Genomic DNA, 15173 nt, shown 5'->3' with positions numbered 1-15173 from the left:
TAAGTAACAGTATAACAGAAGTAACAGGCTAACAGAATATGTGTTGTAAATTTTCTTTTCTAATAATAAGCAAAATTAATATTCTCCAGTATTCTATTCTTAGTCTCCAATATGCCCTTGTAATAATATGCCCTAATTTAGTAAATTATTGGCAAATTTCATTTCTCAGTTTCAAATAAAGCTGAATAATAGGTTTCAGTTTTTACACTTTAAAACTGTATAATTCATGTTTCAACATCCACGAACATTTATCGTGTAATTATTATTTAACATCCTTATACAAACTTGTGTTATTGCTCATAAATACACAATAAGGTATAAAATGTACTTTTCTTTTCTTTTAATATTTTAGAACCTGGACACTTGAAGTCCCAAGCTGGTCTTTCACCTTTGAATGTGTCAAAGAAGTCAAGCAGCTCAGGCGTGGTGGGCACTTCGCTTACTCCCCTGGCACTGCCAAGCAAAGCTGAAAGTGTGGTGTCCATAACCAGCCAGTGCAGCTACAGTAGCACCATCGTACATGTCGGGGACAAAAAAAATCAGCCAGAGTCAGGTAGATAAGGCACATAAGTTAATCAGCAATGCAGTTGTGAACTAAGATACCTGGTAAAGCTGACTAAAAAGTGACTGTACTTACTGAGTCAAAAATTCACTCAATAAGTACTGTTGCTACAATGCTAGCTAGCAGTGATCAGGGGTAGGATAGTTTGGTGTGGTTGGTTGTAGTAGGAGTATCACTTACAGACAACTTTCCTTAAAGTATCACTTTTCCTCGTTATGTGTCTGAGTGTACTGATAGGTCTATAAGGTGCTCTTACTCAGCTATTATCAGCTATGGACAGTATAATATTGTGATCAATTATATAAACTATCTATATAACTACCACTAGGGGGCAAACTCCCACCATCCTGTCCAGGAATAGTTTCAGTGAAAAAGTGGTTACAGAGTTCTAAAGTTTATAGCAAGGATTCAATGTATAAATAAACTTTTTACATGATGCACGTTGGCACCTGCTAGATTTCATTCATTATTAGCATTGCTTTAGCATGTTTGCCTAAACAGGAACATATTTGATAGTAACAACAGTCACAAACTACAGAGATAAATAAATAAAGATGTCTGCTTAATACGGTCAATGAACATGAATCTGATCCAGTTTTTCTTACCTAGAAATCATTGAGGATGGCCCCAGTGCTGGAGACACAGCAGAAGGCCCCAATCCAGCCATTCCTTCTGCCACAGTTTCACCTCCCAGCCAGGAAAGAGAAGCGTATAAGAAACTAGGCCTGACCAAGCATGTGCTGGCAGCACATACACAGAAGGAAGAGCAAGTCTTTCTGAACCGCTTCAAGGAGCTAAGGGGTGTTCACACATTCAAAACAGACAACCTGGAGAAGCAGAAAGGACAGGCCACATCCAATGGTGAGGATAAAATCACCAACTATCTAACTTTCATGTCGTTAAAGTAAATTCAGTTCAGATTCATTTAGCAAGGCAAAACTTTGTCTAGTTCAGCTGACAATCTGTGTCAACTGAGTTGAAAATAAACAGAAGTGAGGAGGCACACAGTTCACACTCTGTAAAAATATTGCATAAAACGTCACTGTGAATTTCACTCAGCAAAGCAGTTTTTAACAGAGCTCATTAATTTATTGGATGAGAGAGTCACACTTTGACTAAAGCCCAAATAAGTACATTCCGAACCCATGTACCAGTGAAAGAGTGGGAGTAGGTGAAGTGCCACCTTGGCAGTGAAAGCCCTGACTCAACATGCTGGCTGTTAGTTTGGCAACACTGTTTTCCTAAATATAGCCTGAGGGAATGAATGAAGCCTAGAAAAGATGGGTTCCTGCTAAACATATGATCCAGGAAAACTTTTTAAAGGTATAGTAAAGTATAGTATAGTAATCTAGACAATCAGTTAAAGGGGGAGTTACAGACACTACAGTTGGGTTTTTGTTGATTAAAAGTGAGAGCCTATGATACTTTTCCAGGTAATATTTAAATTTTTCTTTGATCACTGTTTCTTATTGTCTAGCCAATTTTATTGCAAAATCTCAGGTACCAGTATATATAATTATCACAAATGTTAAGTATAACAATGGGAATTATCCTGAGAGTAAAGAGTAATAGATCTAGTTACAGTCTTTTTGTGCAGGTCAAGAACCTGGAATTGGTAATCACCAAACATTAAGACTGTTAAGTTTGTTTCTGTCTGTTATAATGTTTATGGAAAGCCAAACCAGTCTCTATTATTTCCTCTCTTGAAGTTAATAAGCCAAAAAATTTTCAATGTTACATGTATTTCTTGACAAAAAACTTAAATAACATGTATTTAATCTGTGTATTATAAATGTGTTTGTTATTGGATTATGTGGCTTGTATGCTGTGCAAATACCTGCGAATGAGTTGTTACTATAGAAATTATTAGGAATTAATACAAACTCATTTATATAAACATATGAATTACAGCCTGCAGTGCTGTCAGAGCTGCAGTTAATTAAAATTAATAGACATCTTATGAGCAAGCAGATTTTAGAATTTAATTTATGCTTAAGAGTTATTAACTGTCTCTGAGTATTTAGTAATAGGCCTGTATTATCCTTATTAAAAAGTGGATATATGACATAAAGCACTTTTCTCTTGTTTCCCATATCTCTTCGTACAGCAGGACCTTCCCGTGTTTGTAAGCAGGGGGGAAGAACAGAACCTGCCACTGGCCGTGGAGGGCGCAACAGAAAATCCAAAACCAAGCGCATCAAACAGAACGAATCATCCGACAGTACCATTTCACACAGGAGGCAGCTGTTCAGACAAGAGCTGCAAGGACTGAACCAGACTTCATGGTCTCCTTCAGACACCTCACAGTCTGCTTTTCCCACCGCATACCCAGCTGTTGTGCCTTCATACCCCCATCAGGTGTACCCAGGAACCAATTCCATTCCACCCAGGGTTGATGCCCCTCTTTCAGGATTTGGAAACAGCCAGTGTACTCAGAATCCACGGTTTCCCATGCAACCCATGCAGCCTCAATTCCCTGCACCACTTGTCACACCCATGGTGGCACTTCTGCTGCCAAACTATATGTTCCCACAACTGGGAAGTGCCCCTCGGCAGCCCTTCTACCCTGAGCAGGTGACATTCTGCTGTTCAGTTGTCTTTTTTAATACCTTCTATTATAATAGCATTTTTGGATTTTGGAAAGGCAGCATAGAAATGAAACACCTGATTAGTAAGTAATTAGTAAACATCTGATTTAATAATTTTTTTAATTACTCTCCCACAGGCTTTGTTCCCACCCACTCAGGTTCCATTCCAACCACAGACAACGTTTCCTCTACAGACTCCGTTTGCCCCACAAAACCCATTTCCAGCTCAGCCATTCCCTTTCACACCACTGGACAAGCAACCCAAGCCTGCAGAACCAGAAACAAGGGAGGAACCTTCACGAAGTTCCACCCCTGAGTCACTCGGTGGTCGGGAGCAATCATCTCCACCCTTGTTCCAGTCACGGTGCAGTTCACCTCTGCAACTCAACCTTTTACAGCTGGAGGAAAGCCAGCGTGTCAATGAAAGACAGGAAGCCACATCCACCTCTGCTGGTACTCAGGGGAGCACTGCAGTGGAGAAAGGAGCAAACATTACCACACAGACCAAGACAGACAAAGATCCAGTATGGACCTGATTTCTCATTTCTATCTTCTCTTGCTTCTGCTCTCTCTCCAGTAGATGGCATTGTGTACCTCATTTGCTTGTTTGTTTGCTTCTGTAATTTTTCCTCCATGGATTTAAAGCAATTCATGAAAATTAACAAATGAAAAAGTATTTGCCCCTTAATACATGGAAACCACTATTTCTTTAATCTCTATCTTTAAAAAACCAAAAAGCAATGATTGTTACTTTGGCAATATTGGAAAACAGTCATTGAAGTAAAGTACTTTGTAACTAAAATTGAAAAATGGCCTAACCGGACATGACAATAAGAAGAGTTTTGCCTTGGTATACTGGTATATTGGTGGTGCTTGGTATAGTGACTTGCATTAGCTGCAGAAAGGGATTTATTTTTGCTTCACTATGTTTCCATTAAAATATTATGGTTCAATGGATTCTCAGACTTACTGTAACCTTTTCCAGACCCTTTTTTGAGTATCAACAAATGTCACCAAAAACAAAATTGATAATAATGCTCTATACATATATCCTATCTAACATAAAACATGTTAATCTTAATAACAATAAATAAGGAGGACTTGGAAGTATTTCTAAGCATTGAAAGCATATGGTAACTTAATATATGGTGTTTTTCTTGTGTGTTATTTTGCAGGAACTTGCAGATGACCTACACCACTGTGATGTTTTCTCTTCATCCAGTGATCTGTTGGATATCCTCATGCTGGAGGACTCTCGCTCTGGAACAGGGTCAGCCACATCCGGTTCAATGGGTTCTACTTTCAATGGCTGTGGCACATCAGCTTGTGGAAGTGGTGGATCTGCAAGTGGAACTGGTGCATATTAATCTCAATGCTTTTTTCTCTGTTCACAACGAGCTTACTTATTTAATGTTTTTTAAATGTATAGATTATATACTGAAGTTTATTTCTCTGTATTCTGTCTTTTTCTATCATTCATCTCTCCCTCTATTTGTATCTTATACAGGGAGCAGTCACACCAGCAATAACAGCAGTAACTACTTTGGTAGTGTGGACTCGTCACAGAAGTCCCATAAGGCCAAGAGACCAGGAGGTGGCGTTTCAGGATCGTTGGAGATAGAGGACAGTGAGAGTTTGATCAAATATGTCCTGCAGGATCCTCTGTGGCTTCTTGCTGCCAATGTGGACAAGGCTGCAATGATGACATACCAGTTGCCCTCTCGGTAAGTGAGGTTGCTCAAAAAAGCTCAAAAGCACAAATGCTGTGCCTTGTCCCTCTTTATAAGAGCAACATTAATGAGCCCTGTCCTTTAATTTGAAAAAGCCTACAGGGGGAGAGAAGGGCATGCAATGGAGTTATAATAGAGTTATTTTAAAGATTAGATGTGTGTGTAAACTTTTGCTGAATGTAGGAATATGTATATTAACACTATGCAGTATAAAGGAGAGTCTGCATTGGACACATCCAATGTCTGTGTGCTAGAGTATGAGTATTTGTTTGGGTATATCTGCACATATGCTTGTGTCATGAGTAGATGTAATTTGTCTTACTGAATAATAGCAGGCAAAATTATAAAGTCTTTTCTTATGGGTTAAACAGATTACAACAATTATTTGCAAGTTTGTCTGGACTAAGATCATGAACTTGTGCTGCATAAAACTAGTTATTACCATTTGCACTTTGAAGATGAACTATGTGTATTTTTTTATTTTAGATTAGATTCAACTTTATTGTCATTACACATGTACAAGTACAAGGCAAAGAAATGCAGTTTAGTGCAATAGTAGCAAGTGCAGGATATACAGTTTTTACAAGATTTAAATAAGTTAAGTAAGTGGTAATATGGAGTGATTTACAGTTGTGTGCATACTATGAACAAATATACAGGTCTGCATAAGGATATGTGCTGTAACAAGATATATGGTTAATACTATGAACAGTAATTTACAGATATGTATGTTCTATGAATATAATATACAGATGAAAATATATATATATTACAGATGTCTATTACTATAAACTAAAATTTACAGAGGGTATGTGCTATAAACATTTTTTTGTTTTGTATTGTGGGCCATTTTGATGAATGCCTTATTAGGCTTTGGAATATTATGTCATGACACCACATCTCGTGGATGACCTGCCATTTCCTCAGGATTAGTCAGACAGCCTATCTAGTTTTCATACAAATTTTAGTTTTTTGAGAGCCATTATGGTAGGAAACTATTTACAGTGCGTCCGGAAAGTATTTTATGTAGCACCATAATCCTGGAGGAATGTTGTCTCATTTCACTGTTTTATACTGCAACATGTATGTGCTATATATGGAATGACAAAAGCTTCTTGACTTGACTTGTATTCACAACGTTTCACCTCTTCCACATTATGTTATGTTACAACATTATTCCACAATGGATTAAATTCATTATTTTCCTTAAAGTCTACTAAAAATACCCTATATTGACACAGTGAATGTCATTTGATCAATGACACTCAAGCTTGTGCTCAGGTGCATCCTGATTCCACTGATCATCCCTGAGATGTTTTTCCGACTTGATTGGAGTCCACATGCGGTATATTCAGTTGATTAGACATGATTTGGAAAGGCACACACATGTATATATAAGGTTCCACAGTAAACAGTGCATATCAGAGCACAAACCAAGCCAGAGACCACCGAGACAGGATGGTAACGATCTGGTGAAGGGTTCAGAAACATATCTGCAGCACTGATGAGCACAGTGGCCTTTATCATCCGTAAAAATTGGAAGAAGTTTGGAACCACCAGAACTCTTCCTAAAGCGGGCCACCCAGTCAGACTGAGATAACGGGGAGAAAGGCCTTAGGCAGGGAGATGACCAAAAACCAAATGATCACTATGACAGAGTTCCAGCATTTTCCCCACCTGGATTTTGCCAAAAGGCACCTGAAGGACTCTCAGACCATGAGAAACAAAATGCTCTGGTGTATTAAAACAAACTTTTGAACTCTTTGGCCTGAATAAAGTGAAGTGACATACGGCTAAGTACGGTGACCCATACTCAGAATTCGTTCTCTGCATTTGACCCATCCAAAGTGCACACACACAGCAGTGAACACACACACCATGAACACACACCCGGAGCAGTGGGCAGCCATTTATGCTGCGGCGCCCGGGGAGCAGTTGGGGGGTTCGGTGCCTCGCTCAAGGGCACCTCAGTCGTGGCCGGCCCGAGACTCGAACCCACAACCTTAGGATTACGAGTCAGACTCTCTAACCATTAGGCCACGACTTGCCTAGCAAGCGTCATGTCTGGAAGAAACCAGGCACTGCTCATCACCTGGCTAATACCACCCCTACAGTGAAGCATGGTGGTGGCAGCATCAAGCTGTGGGGATCTATTTTAGTAACAGGAACTGAGAGACTAGTCGGAATCGAGGGGAAAGATGAATTCAGCAACGTACAGTGACATCCTTGATGTCAGACTGGGGTGAAGGCTCTTTTTCCAACAGGTCAACGACCCTAAGCACACAGCCAAGATCAAAAAAGGAGATTCTCTGAGATTTTTAGGGAACGATGCTCCCCATGTGCTCTTGACCTCTGCTTATTTCAATTGTAAATTTTTTTCTGTCAAAGAAGCCTATTCAAGTGTGTGCCAGCAAGCATGTCTGGAAGAAACCAGGCACTGCTCATCACCTGGCTAATACAACCCCTACAGTGAAGCATGGTGGTGGCAGCATCAAGCTGTGGGGATCTATTTTAGTAACAGGAACTGAGAGACTAGTCGGAATCGAAGGGGAAAGATGAATTCAGCAACGTACAGTGACATCCTTGATGTCAGACTGGGGTGAAGGCTCTTTTTCCAACAGGTCAACGACCCTAAGCACACAGCCAAGATCAAAAAAGGAGATTCTCTGAGATTTTCAGCTCTTGGTGTTTATGTGATACAAAGCACTAATTAAATTTTTCCAAATTTAATAATATGATTGCCTCATGTTCAGTTGGAAAAATATGTTTTTATGTATATTCACAAGATTTTTCTGCCTGTCTTTGTTTCTTCAGTGATATCCAGCAAGTGTTGCAGGATGACCGGGAGAAACTGAGGCAGATGCAGAAGAGTCAGCCACGGTTTTCTGAGGAGCAGAAGAGAGAGCTGGCTGAGGTTCATCCCTGGGTGAGAGGAGGCGGTCTACCCAAAGCCATTAACATTGAGGTGAATACAAAAGCACTTCTCACACAGCCAGATGGGTATTTTATATCTAGTCCAAAAAGCATCATTTAAGTGACAAAAATATAAAGCCAATATATTTAATTTACCTAAAACCTCAAACACTTCTCCCAGTTCTGCATTTTGATAAGTAGTATAAGTTGTATATAATATAGAAGAACTGGTAATAATTTTTCTTACTTAGTTTCAATTAAGAAAGCTGAATGTTTACCTTGGTTCAAAAACACATGGTTTCATTTTAAACCTAAATTTCCAAAAGGAGGACAAACATTTAATAGTTAAATGCTCAGGAGTCTCTTATCTCTTTTTCAGTATATGTTTAAAATGCTGCCTTAAATTATTGTAATGACCGAAAGATTAAAAAAGGGCATATATTTGTCACATTTCTAAGAAACATATGGCATATTCGGTTAAAAAATTTTACAGTCAATTTCACTCACATGCAAATCTCACTATAGGGTAATTTTCTCTTTAAAAAAAATCAAGGCTTCTTCTCCTATATTTGTGTGAAAAAAATAAATAAGCTTGACAGTCTATACATGTTCTGTAATTACTGTGCGGATGTTGGTGTAGGACAGAGGTAAGCTAAATGTGTGTTATCTGTTACATGTTGTGAAGGCGTGTATTGGCTGTAAAGGAGTCACAGAGACGCCGGTTGAGGAGGAGCTCCCAGACCTGCACATGGGAGAATCTGAAGTCAGTGATGTCACAGCCCCCGCACATGACCAGACGTAATGAAGAGCTTGTACACACACACACACACACACAGTGCTGATCTGAACAGGAAGCTTGTGTTATTTTTTTTATTCCTTTCAGATTTCATATATGTTTATATGTTTAGATGTAAGGAACTTTTGATTTTGAAGTTATGAGTTCATCACTTTTGAGTTCTCTGAGGGGTGTGTGCTTGCATGCGTGTGCTTGTGCGTGCGTGCGTGTGTGTGTGTGTGTGAAATTCTTAGACTCCAAGTTGTTATAAGACAATGTCCTTGTGACTGAAACGTATTTGTTGAAATGTGTTTATATTTATCTGTATTTCTTAAATTTATATTTATTTAAATCTTAAAAACTACATATTCATAGTCATATTTTGTGTTATATTCATTAAACCTACAAATGTCCATGAATACCTCAACAACTTGTATTTGTAAAGACGGTCAAGAAGCATTTCTGCTGGAAAAGGAAAAAAATCTTTTTCACTTCAGCGATTATTAGTAAACGTGTATCTTATCAGCTACGACACTAATCGGGAAAATCAGAGGAGAAAACACAACTTGGCAGCTAAATACTGAAGCTTAAGCTTTATGCTTCATTAAACCCTAAACACAAGAATCTCAATGAAAATAGTTTAGTATATTTTTCTATGTTACTGTATACGACTGTCCGTTGAAGAAGATTATAGAGGAACCTGTTTTCAGACAGTTGTGGTACTGATCAAAAAAGGTTTCATTTTTTTCCCCCAGGAAAGAAACTATATATATGAAATCAAATCAAAATCTAGCTGAAACTTTTAGACATTGGAATAGATAGATAGATAGATAGATAGATAGATAGATAGATAGATAGATAGATAGATAGATAGATAGATAGATAGATAGATAGATAGATAGATAGATAGATAGATAGATAGATAGATAGATAGCATATCCAATGTCTAAAGTTATGACCACTTCAGCTTCTTATTGTACTAAATTAACATTTGAATATAAATTATATTGAATATATTTTCCTCCCTTATTAGCACAGCACTTTTAACACAAAGTCTATATTTTTGTTGGGGGGGGGGTTGTGGGTCAACTGGTGAGTTTGCTAACAATAGTTATTGATTGATTTTTTCTTTTTCTTTTAATCTACACTTAAACTTAAGACAGTTCACTGTAGGCTAAAGCAAATGTCTTTTGTGTGTCAAATGTTCTAAAGGAATTGATTGTTTTAAAGAATAAAATGTTATTTTTAAGAGAAAAATATTCTCGACTTGATTGGAGGTTTTTTGTTTGTTTGCATTTTGCACTTTGTAATCTTTGTGGTAAGTTTCAATACAATGAAACTAAGACCCAAAGTGAGCTAAGAGACAGATGATTGAATGAGATGCTGCTGAGGTTACCATTGGAGCTGTGTGTGTGTGTGTGTGTGTGTGTGTGTGTGTGTGTGTGTGTGTGTGTGTGTGTGTGTGTGTGTGTGTGTGTGTGTGTGTGTGTGTGTCTGTGTGTGTCTGTGTGTGTCTGTGTGTGTGTATGTGTGTGTGTGTGTGTGTGGTGTGTGTGTGTGTGTGTGTAACTCGAGCCGTTTGGATGCCATATGTTCAAAATGAAGTGCGTAGCTTGCTTTTTTGTGTCTAGCGACATTTCCTAGTATTTTTTTTGTTTGTTTGTTTGTTTTTTTATGACAACGCTGTTCCGGTGTACAGCCTCTTGTCTTTTAGTAGCCCTTTAAGCGTCGCTGAGGGCGCAGAGACTGGAAGCGACGTGAAGAGGATGCGGCTGCCTTTGATGAAAGGGACGTGAGTGTCGTTCACACCTCAGCCAATTTGAGGAAGAGGTGTTAAAGTCCGGACGGCACTAAAGTCGGCACCTCACAGACGCCTCTATAGTCTTTTCTGATCAGAGGAGTACAAGCTGACAACAGACCGCGAAGATTCTTATGTGGATTTGAAAACGGTTAATACGTTTTTATTCCACACTACAAACTAGTATCCAGTTAATACGCCAGTAGGTCATGATATTAGTTCTTCAGAATCGATTCGATTCGATTCAAATTTATTTCCTTTTTTTTTTTTTTTTACAATCGACATTGTCTGAAAGCAGCTTTACAGAACTTAAACATAGAACAAAAGGTTATTATAAAGATTAATATAATACAAAAAAAATTAAGATTAATGTTGGATATATTTAAATGTGTTTGTTTTTATCCCTAATGAATAATTCTGGGGTGACTGAGGTATAGTAATGACTGTGGGGTCAAAAAAACTCCCTTGAAATGTAAAGGAAAAAACCTTGAGAGGAACCAGACTCAAAGGAGAACCTCATACTCATGTGGGTGACACTGGAGGGTGTGATTATAAATAAATATACAGTATGGTAAATGTTGTATGATGAGATTGTTGTCCTCAAAGACCACATGGAGTTGGTATCTCCTCTTTAGTATAGAAGAGTCTAACTGGAGCTGGAACATCTCTAGATGCCTCAGGATCCTCATAGAATCAGCCTCGTCTCAGTGGAGGTCCAAAATCTGCATGGCACGGAAGACTGGTACAATCAGAGCTGGTACAATTGGAAAATTGCTTGTTACTAAGCCTACTCAGTTTACCATATTAGTGATACCATATTGATGGTATCCATATGAAATATTTGAAAAACAATGTTTATTTGAATTTTTGAAAATGTGATCATGTTTTAGTATTGCTTTGAACTAATAGCCTTTTGTCTGTTTTGAAAACTAAAGTAAGCCTATGTCTGTTTCTGGGTCTGTTGTACCTCGGTGTATGTCTAGGCCCGTTTTGGCTTGTTTCATGTATCAATTCATCCCTATAATCGAAGAGATTGATGTCCGGTTTAGTTCTCTTCATTTTATATAGTTCTTCACTCTTCATATAGGTTTATCTGTTTTACTGGCCTAAATTTTATCCAAAATTATATGTAGTTGATTGAAGTCCTTGGCCTGACCCAGAGTAAGAACAGTGCTGTGAAAATGTAGCTAATGGTCTGTGATTTAATTACAGTATAAGGACATACTCTGAAAAGGATATTGGCTGACATTATGATCCGTCTTAAAAGTTCTGTTCATCCTGGTTTCTATCAAGAATAACACTTATGAAGATTTTAGGTAGCTTATCTGACAGGCAGCTGGCTACCATATAAAATACCTTGTCAAAATAGTTTGAAGCTCTTGTTTAGTGTAATAGTACATCAGAAATAGCTCACTTTAATTTATATGCTACTTTTTCTATTTCCTACAAACCTGTATTATCCATGACCACAGTATTTTATAATGTGTGAGCCAGTCAAGCCCCAAAAGGCTTTGAAAGAATGACAGCTGGGTTTGTCAGCTCAGGAGTAGACCATCAGAGGTGTGGGGTTTCCTGCAAACTCCAAAGAGTACTTTCTCACCTTTAGTCTGCATAAGCAAAGTGTGGGAACGATGCTCCCCATGTGCTCTTGACCTCTGCTTATTTCAATTGTAAATTTTTTTCTGTCAAAGAAGCCTATTCAAGTGTGTGCCAGCAAGTGTGTGAAGTTTGATTACTTTTATTAAGAGCCACACCAGTTCTGTTATGAGACGTCCTTGCTTCTGTTTTTTTTTTTTTACCCCACACACACTTAGGAGTGTGATAAAGAGTCTACAGTTGTCCAACAAGATAATGATTTTAAAAAAGAAATAAAAATAAGACATGGGTGTTGATGTTTTTTAATGAAGAAAACGCATAGGTAATCAATATATCTACAGCAACAATGAAATATTTACATTTTCTTGTCTACAATAATAAGATACAGATAAGCACTTCCAAGAAATACTCATCAAAACAGTGTCGTCTTAATTTAGCTTATACAAAAACATTTAAATACGCTACAAAGATGCTGATGTTGCAGTGTTGTTAGGTTGACAAGAGGCTGTTTCACCATGAAGAGCTTTTCAGAACTGTTAAAGACATCTCTCATTACAAGCTAAAATCTCACACATGTCCAGTCTTTCTGAGCTACATAATAACTTGTGCACTAACAGCTACACAGGTTCTGTTGCATACATTTCACGGCTGTATCAAGGGTTATGACCAGCTCTACCAAGGCCTCCAAACAGATTTAGAGTAAAATACAGTGGGCAGATTATCCTGATTGTCCCGACTGTCTACGTGACTGTGCTCGGTGTCAGTCTCGTCGATGTCAGAGCACAGATCATCACTTAATGTGCTGGATGGAGACGGTGAGAGATCCGTAGGTCTGCCATTGGCACTTCCTTCACGTGGGGAAAGCACGGCGTACATCCCCTCACCTGGCCAAGCACCACCGTTCCCACAGTCTCCCATTAAATCAGAAAGCAGGTCTTGGAAGCGATCTTCATCGTTCAGAGGCATACACTCCAGCAGATGGTTGAGCAGGTCCGCAGCGATGGTGGCATCAATACCAGGACAGCTGGACACGAACGTGTGCACTTCATGCATACACTGAATATAACCTGCAGCGAAACGCTCACTGGCCTCACGAGTGATGCTGTCAGCTGCTGGAGCAAACACAAACATGTGAAAGTCTGAATCTCCAAATCAGTACATTTCAGGCTTTGATTTAAGACTTGTGCATGCAGTGCCAACTCCATGTTACATGCCCATCCAGAACTCACCTTTTGCTCTGTTTTGAAGAATACTTTCCACGTGTTTCACGGTCATTTCCAGGACTTCAGCGTTCTCCATCTTTGTATGCGCCTAAGGATGACACAAAGAGCGTGAGCGTAAGTTTGCGTCCTCGTTATGCAGAAAACGAGCTGTCAGGATACGTGTAGGCGTCCAAGTTGATAAAGTGATGAACGTGACTTACGTCTGAGTCTGTTAGTAGCAGTCGCAGCTCCTGTAAACTTTCATTAATGCGGGCGCGCCTCTTTTTCTCCACCAAGGGCTTTCTCGTCTGCACAAATGCAATATTATAATATAGAATTAAGCATCGTTACAAACACCACCAAAAGTCGGGCACGATAGAAAGGTAACACAGAACCGTTCGTACCTTTCGGTCTCCTTTGATCCCACAGTAGTCATCCTCACTCTTGCCATTGCGGGATGCAGGGGCCATATTGCTGTTTCCGATATCCGAGGCAATGCCGTTAAAACTCCTGAATGGAGGGCAGATGGCTGGCGAGCGCAGTCTGAAACAAAGGTCTACACACGGTACTAACAAGCGAGGCGGGTATTGTGCAAAAGTGGGCGACCAAGGGGTGCATTTATGGAGCCTGATTTACATGTGAATGGAGCAGGGACTGGGCGAGAGAGCTGACGGGGAGCTCGCGCATAAAGGGAGCCAATCAACTACAGGGCCTTTGTCTCGCCTTCGAAAACCAACCCACCCTGTAAAATGTGTACTGGAGGGAAACGACTCAATTCCCTGTCCCACAACAGCACTGTTCAGTCATATAGACTGCGCTTGAGTAACTCAAGCAACAACAACAACAATAGACCACTATAACTACAAATACCTCAAAATAAATATAAATAAAATAGTATTAATACAATAATAATAATAATAATAATTATCATCATCATAATCACCATCATCATCATCATCATCATTATCATCATCATAATAGCGGATATTAACCAGCGATTATGTTGCGTGTTTTAATTCACTAATATAGGCTTGGGAATGAAACATCTGTACTGAATGACCAATCAGAACAGAGCATAAATAAACCCCAGTTAAAAGTTAGAGAGTTAAAAGCCATTTCTGGTTTATCGACACTAATGTGTCATTCGTGTGCAGCTCATAAACAACACCAGTGAGTTTAAACAATACAAGGTTTATTTGAGTTAGAATATTAATAGTGTTTGATACATATATACCTCTCAGATTAACCATCATTATTATTATTATTATTATTATTATTATTATTATTATTATCACCACTATTATTATTATCACCACTATTATTATTATCACCACTATTATTATTATTATTATTGTTGTTGTTGTTGTTATTATTATCACCATTATTATTATTATTATTATTATTATTATTATTATTATTATTATTATTATTATTATTATTCTAATGAGTGAAACTTTCGCCCTCTGCTGTACACTCTTGGTATATTTTCATGACATGGAGTCCCAGTTACGTTGCTTTCGAGGACAACCTATTTTTATGTAAGCTATGATGTAAGAAGCCTAATTATCCTGCTGACGCAATTAGACAAACAGGGTGGCTTGAAGATTAACAAGTGCTAAAAAGATACTATTTTATGATGAATCCCATTTCAATGATCCACTGGTTACATCCAAGGCCAAAAAACCTATACGACTGCGTTCTAACCAAACAAACTGTACTCTACTTAGTATGAGAGCAGTCTGTGTGGTTAGGACGTAACCTTTGTTTGGCAGCTTGTTCATAGCTCTGGCTTTCAAACCTCAGAGAAATCTACAAATCAGAGCAGAGTTGTAGTCTAATATAATTCCTAAAGGTACTTATGACGTCACAAAACAAAGGTGTACAAGGTTTCATTCGATTCAAGCCACACTTGAGTCTATTGAAGGACTAAATCACCTGAAGACCTGTACCCACACCAGCCCCGAAGATTGGGCATCCATCAACTAACAGCATTTACGATTGGATTAGAT

At 38.6% G+C, this 15173-nt stretch overlaps 2 protein-coding genes across 7 annotated transcripts in view; one reads left to right on the top strand and one right to left on the bottom strand.

The window, feature by feature from the left end:
- per2 (period circadian clock 2) overlaps nt 1-9483 on the top strand; it is a 44690-nt gene extending 35207 nt beyond the window's left edge. For 4 of the 5 annotated variants that reach the window (XM_027143234.2, XM_027143233.2, XM_047806429.1 and 1 more), the window contains 8 exons: nt 353-553; nt 1172-1423; nt 2670-3136; nt 3288-3674; nt 4326-4506; nt 4658-4874; nt 7695-7845; nt 8479-9483. In XM_027143234.2, coding sequence (XP_026999035.2) covers nt 353-553; nt 1172-1423; nt 2670-3136; nt 3288-3674; nt 4326-4506; nt 4658-4874; nt 7695-7845; nt 8479-8595 — 1973 coding nt within the window. In that variant the 3' untranslated portion in view covers nt 8596-9483. The remainder of the gene's footprint in view (nt 1-352; nt 554-1171; nt 1424-2669; nt 3137-3287; nt 3675-4325; nt 4507-4657; nt 4875-7694; nt 7846-8478) is intronic. The other variant, XM_027143235.2, reaches the window with a different exon arrangement.
- Nucleotides 9484-12248: 2765 nt separating this feature from the next.
- Nucleotides 12249-13958, bottom strand: hes6 (hes family bHLH transcription factor 6). 2 transcript variants are annotated; one of them, XM_027143282.2, is made up of 4 exons: nt 13569-13958; nt 13386-13472; nt 13192-13273; nt 12249-13074 (listed from the first exon to the last, which is right to left on the bottom strand). In XM_027143282.2, exons 1-4 carry the CDS (start codon nt 13632-13634, stop codon nt 12635-12637), a joined length of 675 nt encoding a protein of 224 aa, XP_026999083.1. In that variant the 5' UTR covers nt 13635-13958; the 3' UTR covers nt 12249-12634. The 2 variants fall into 2 exon arrangements, with proteins under 2 accessions (XP_026999083.1, XP_026999084.1); XM_027143283.2 differs by having other exon boundaries at nt 12249-13071; nt 13569-13939.
- Between the last annotated feature and the right edge of the window lie 1215 nt (nt 13959-15173).

The sequence above is a fragment of the Tachysurus fulvidraco genome, chromosome 22 (assembly GCF_022655615.1).
Source record: "Tachysurus fulvidraco isolate hzauxx_2018 chromosome 22, HZAU_PFXX_2.0, whole genome shotgun sequence".
Taxonomy (NCBI): domain Eukaryota; kingdom Metazoa; phylum Chordata; class Actinopteri; order Siluriformes; family Bagridae; genus Tachysurus; species Tachysurus fulvidraco.
The sequence above is the reverse complement of the archived record's forward strand: the minus strand, read 5'-3'. Positions and strand labels throughout refer to the sequence as shown.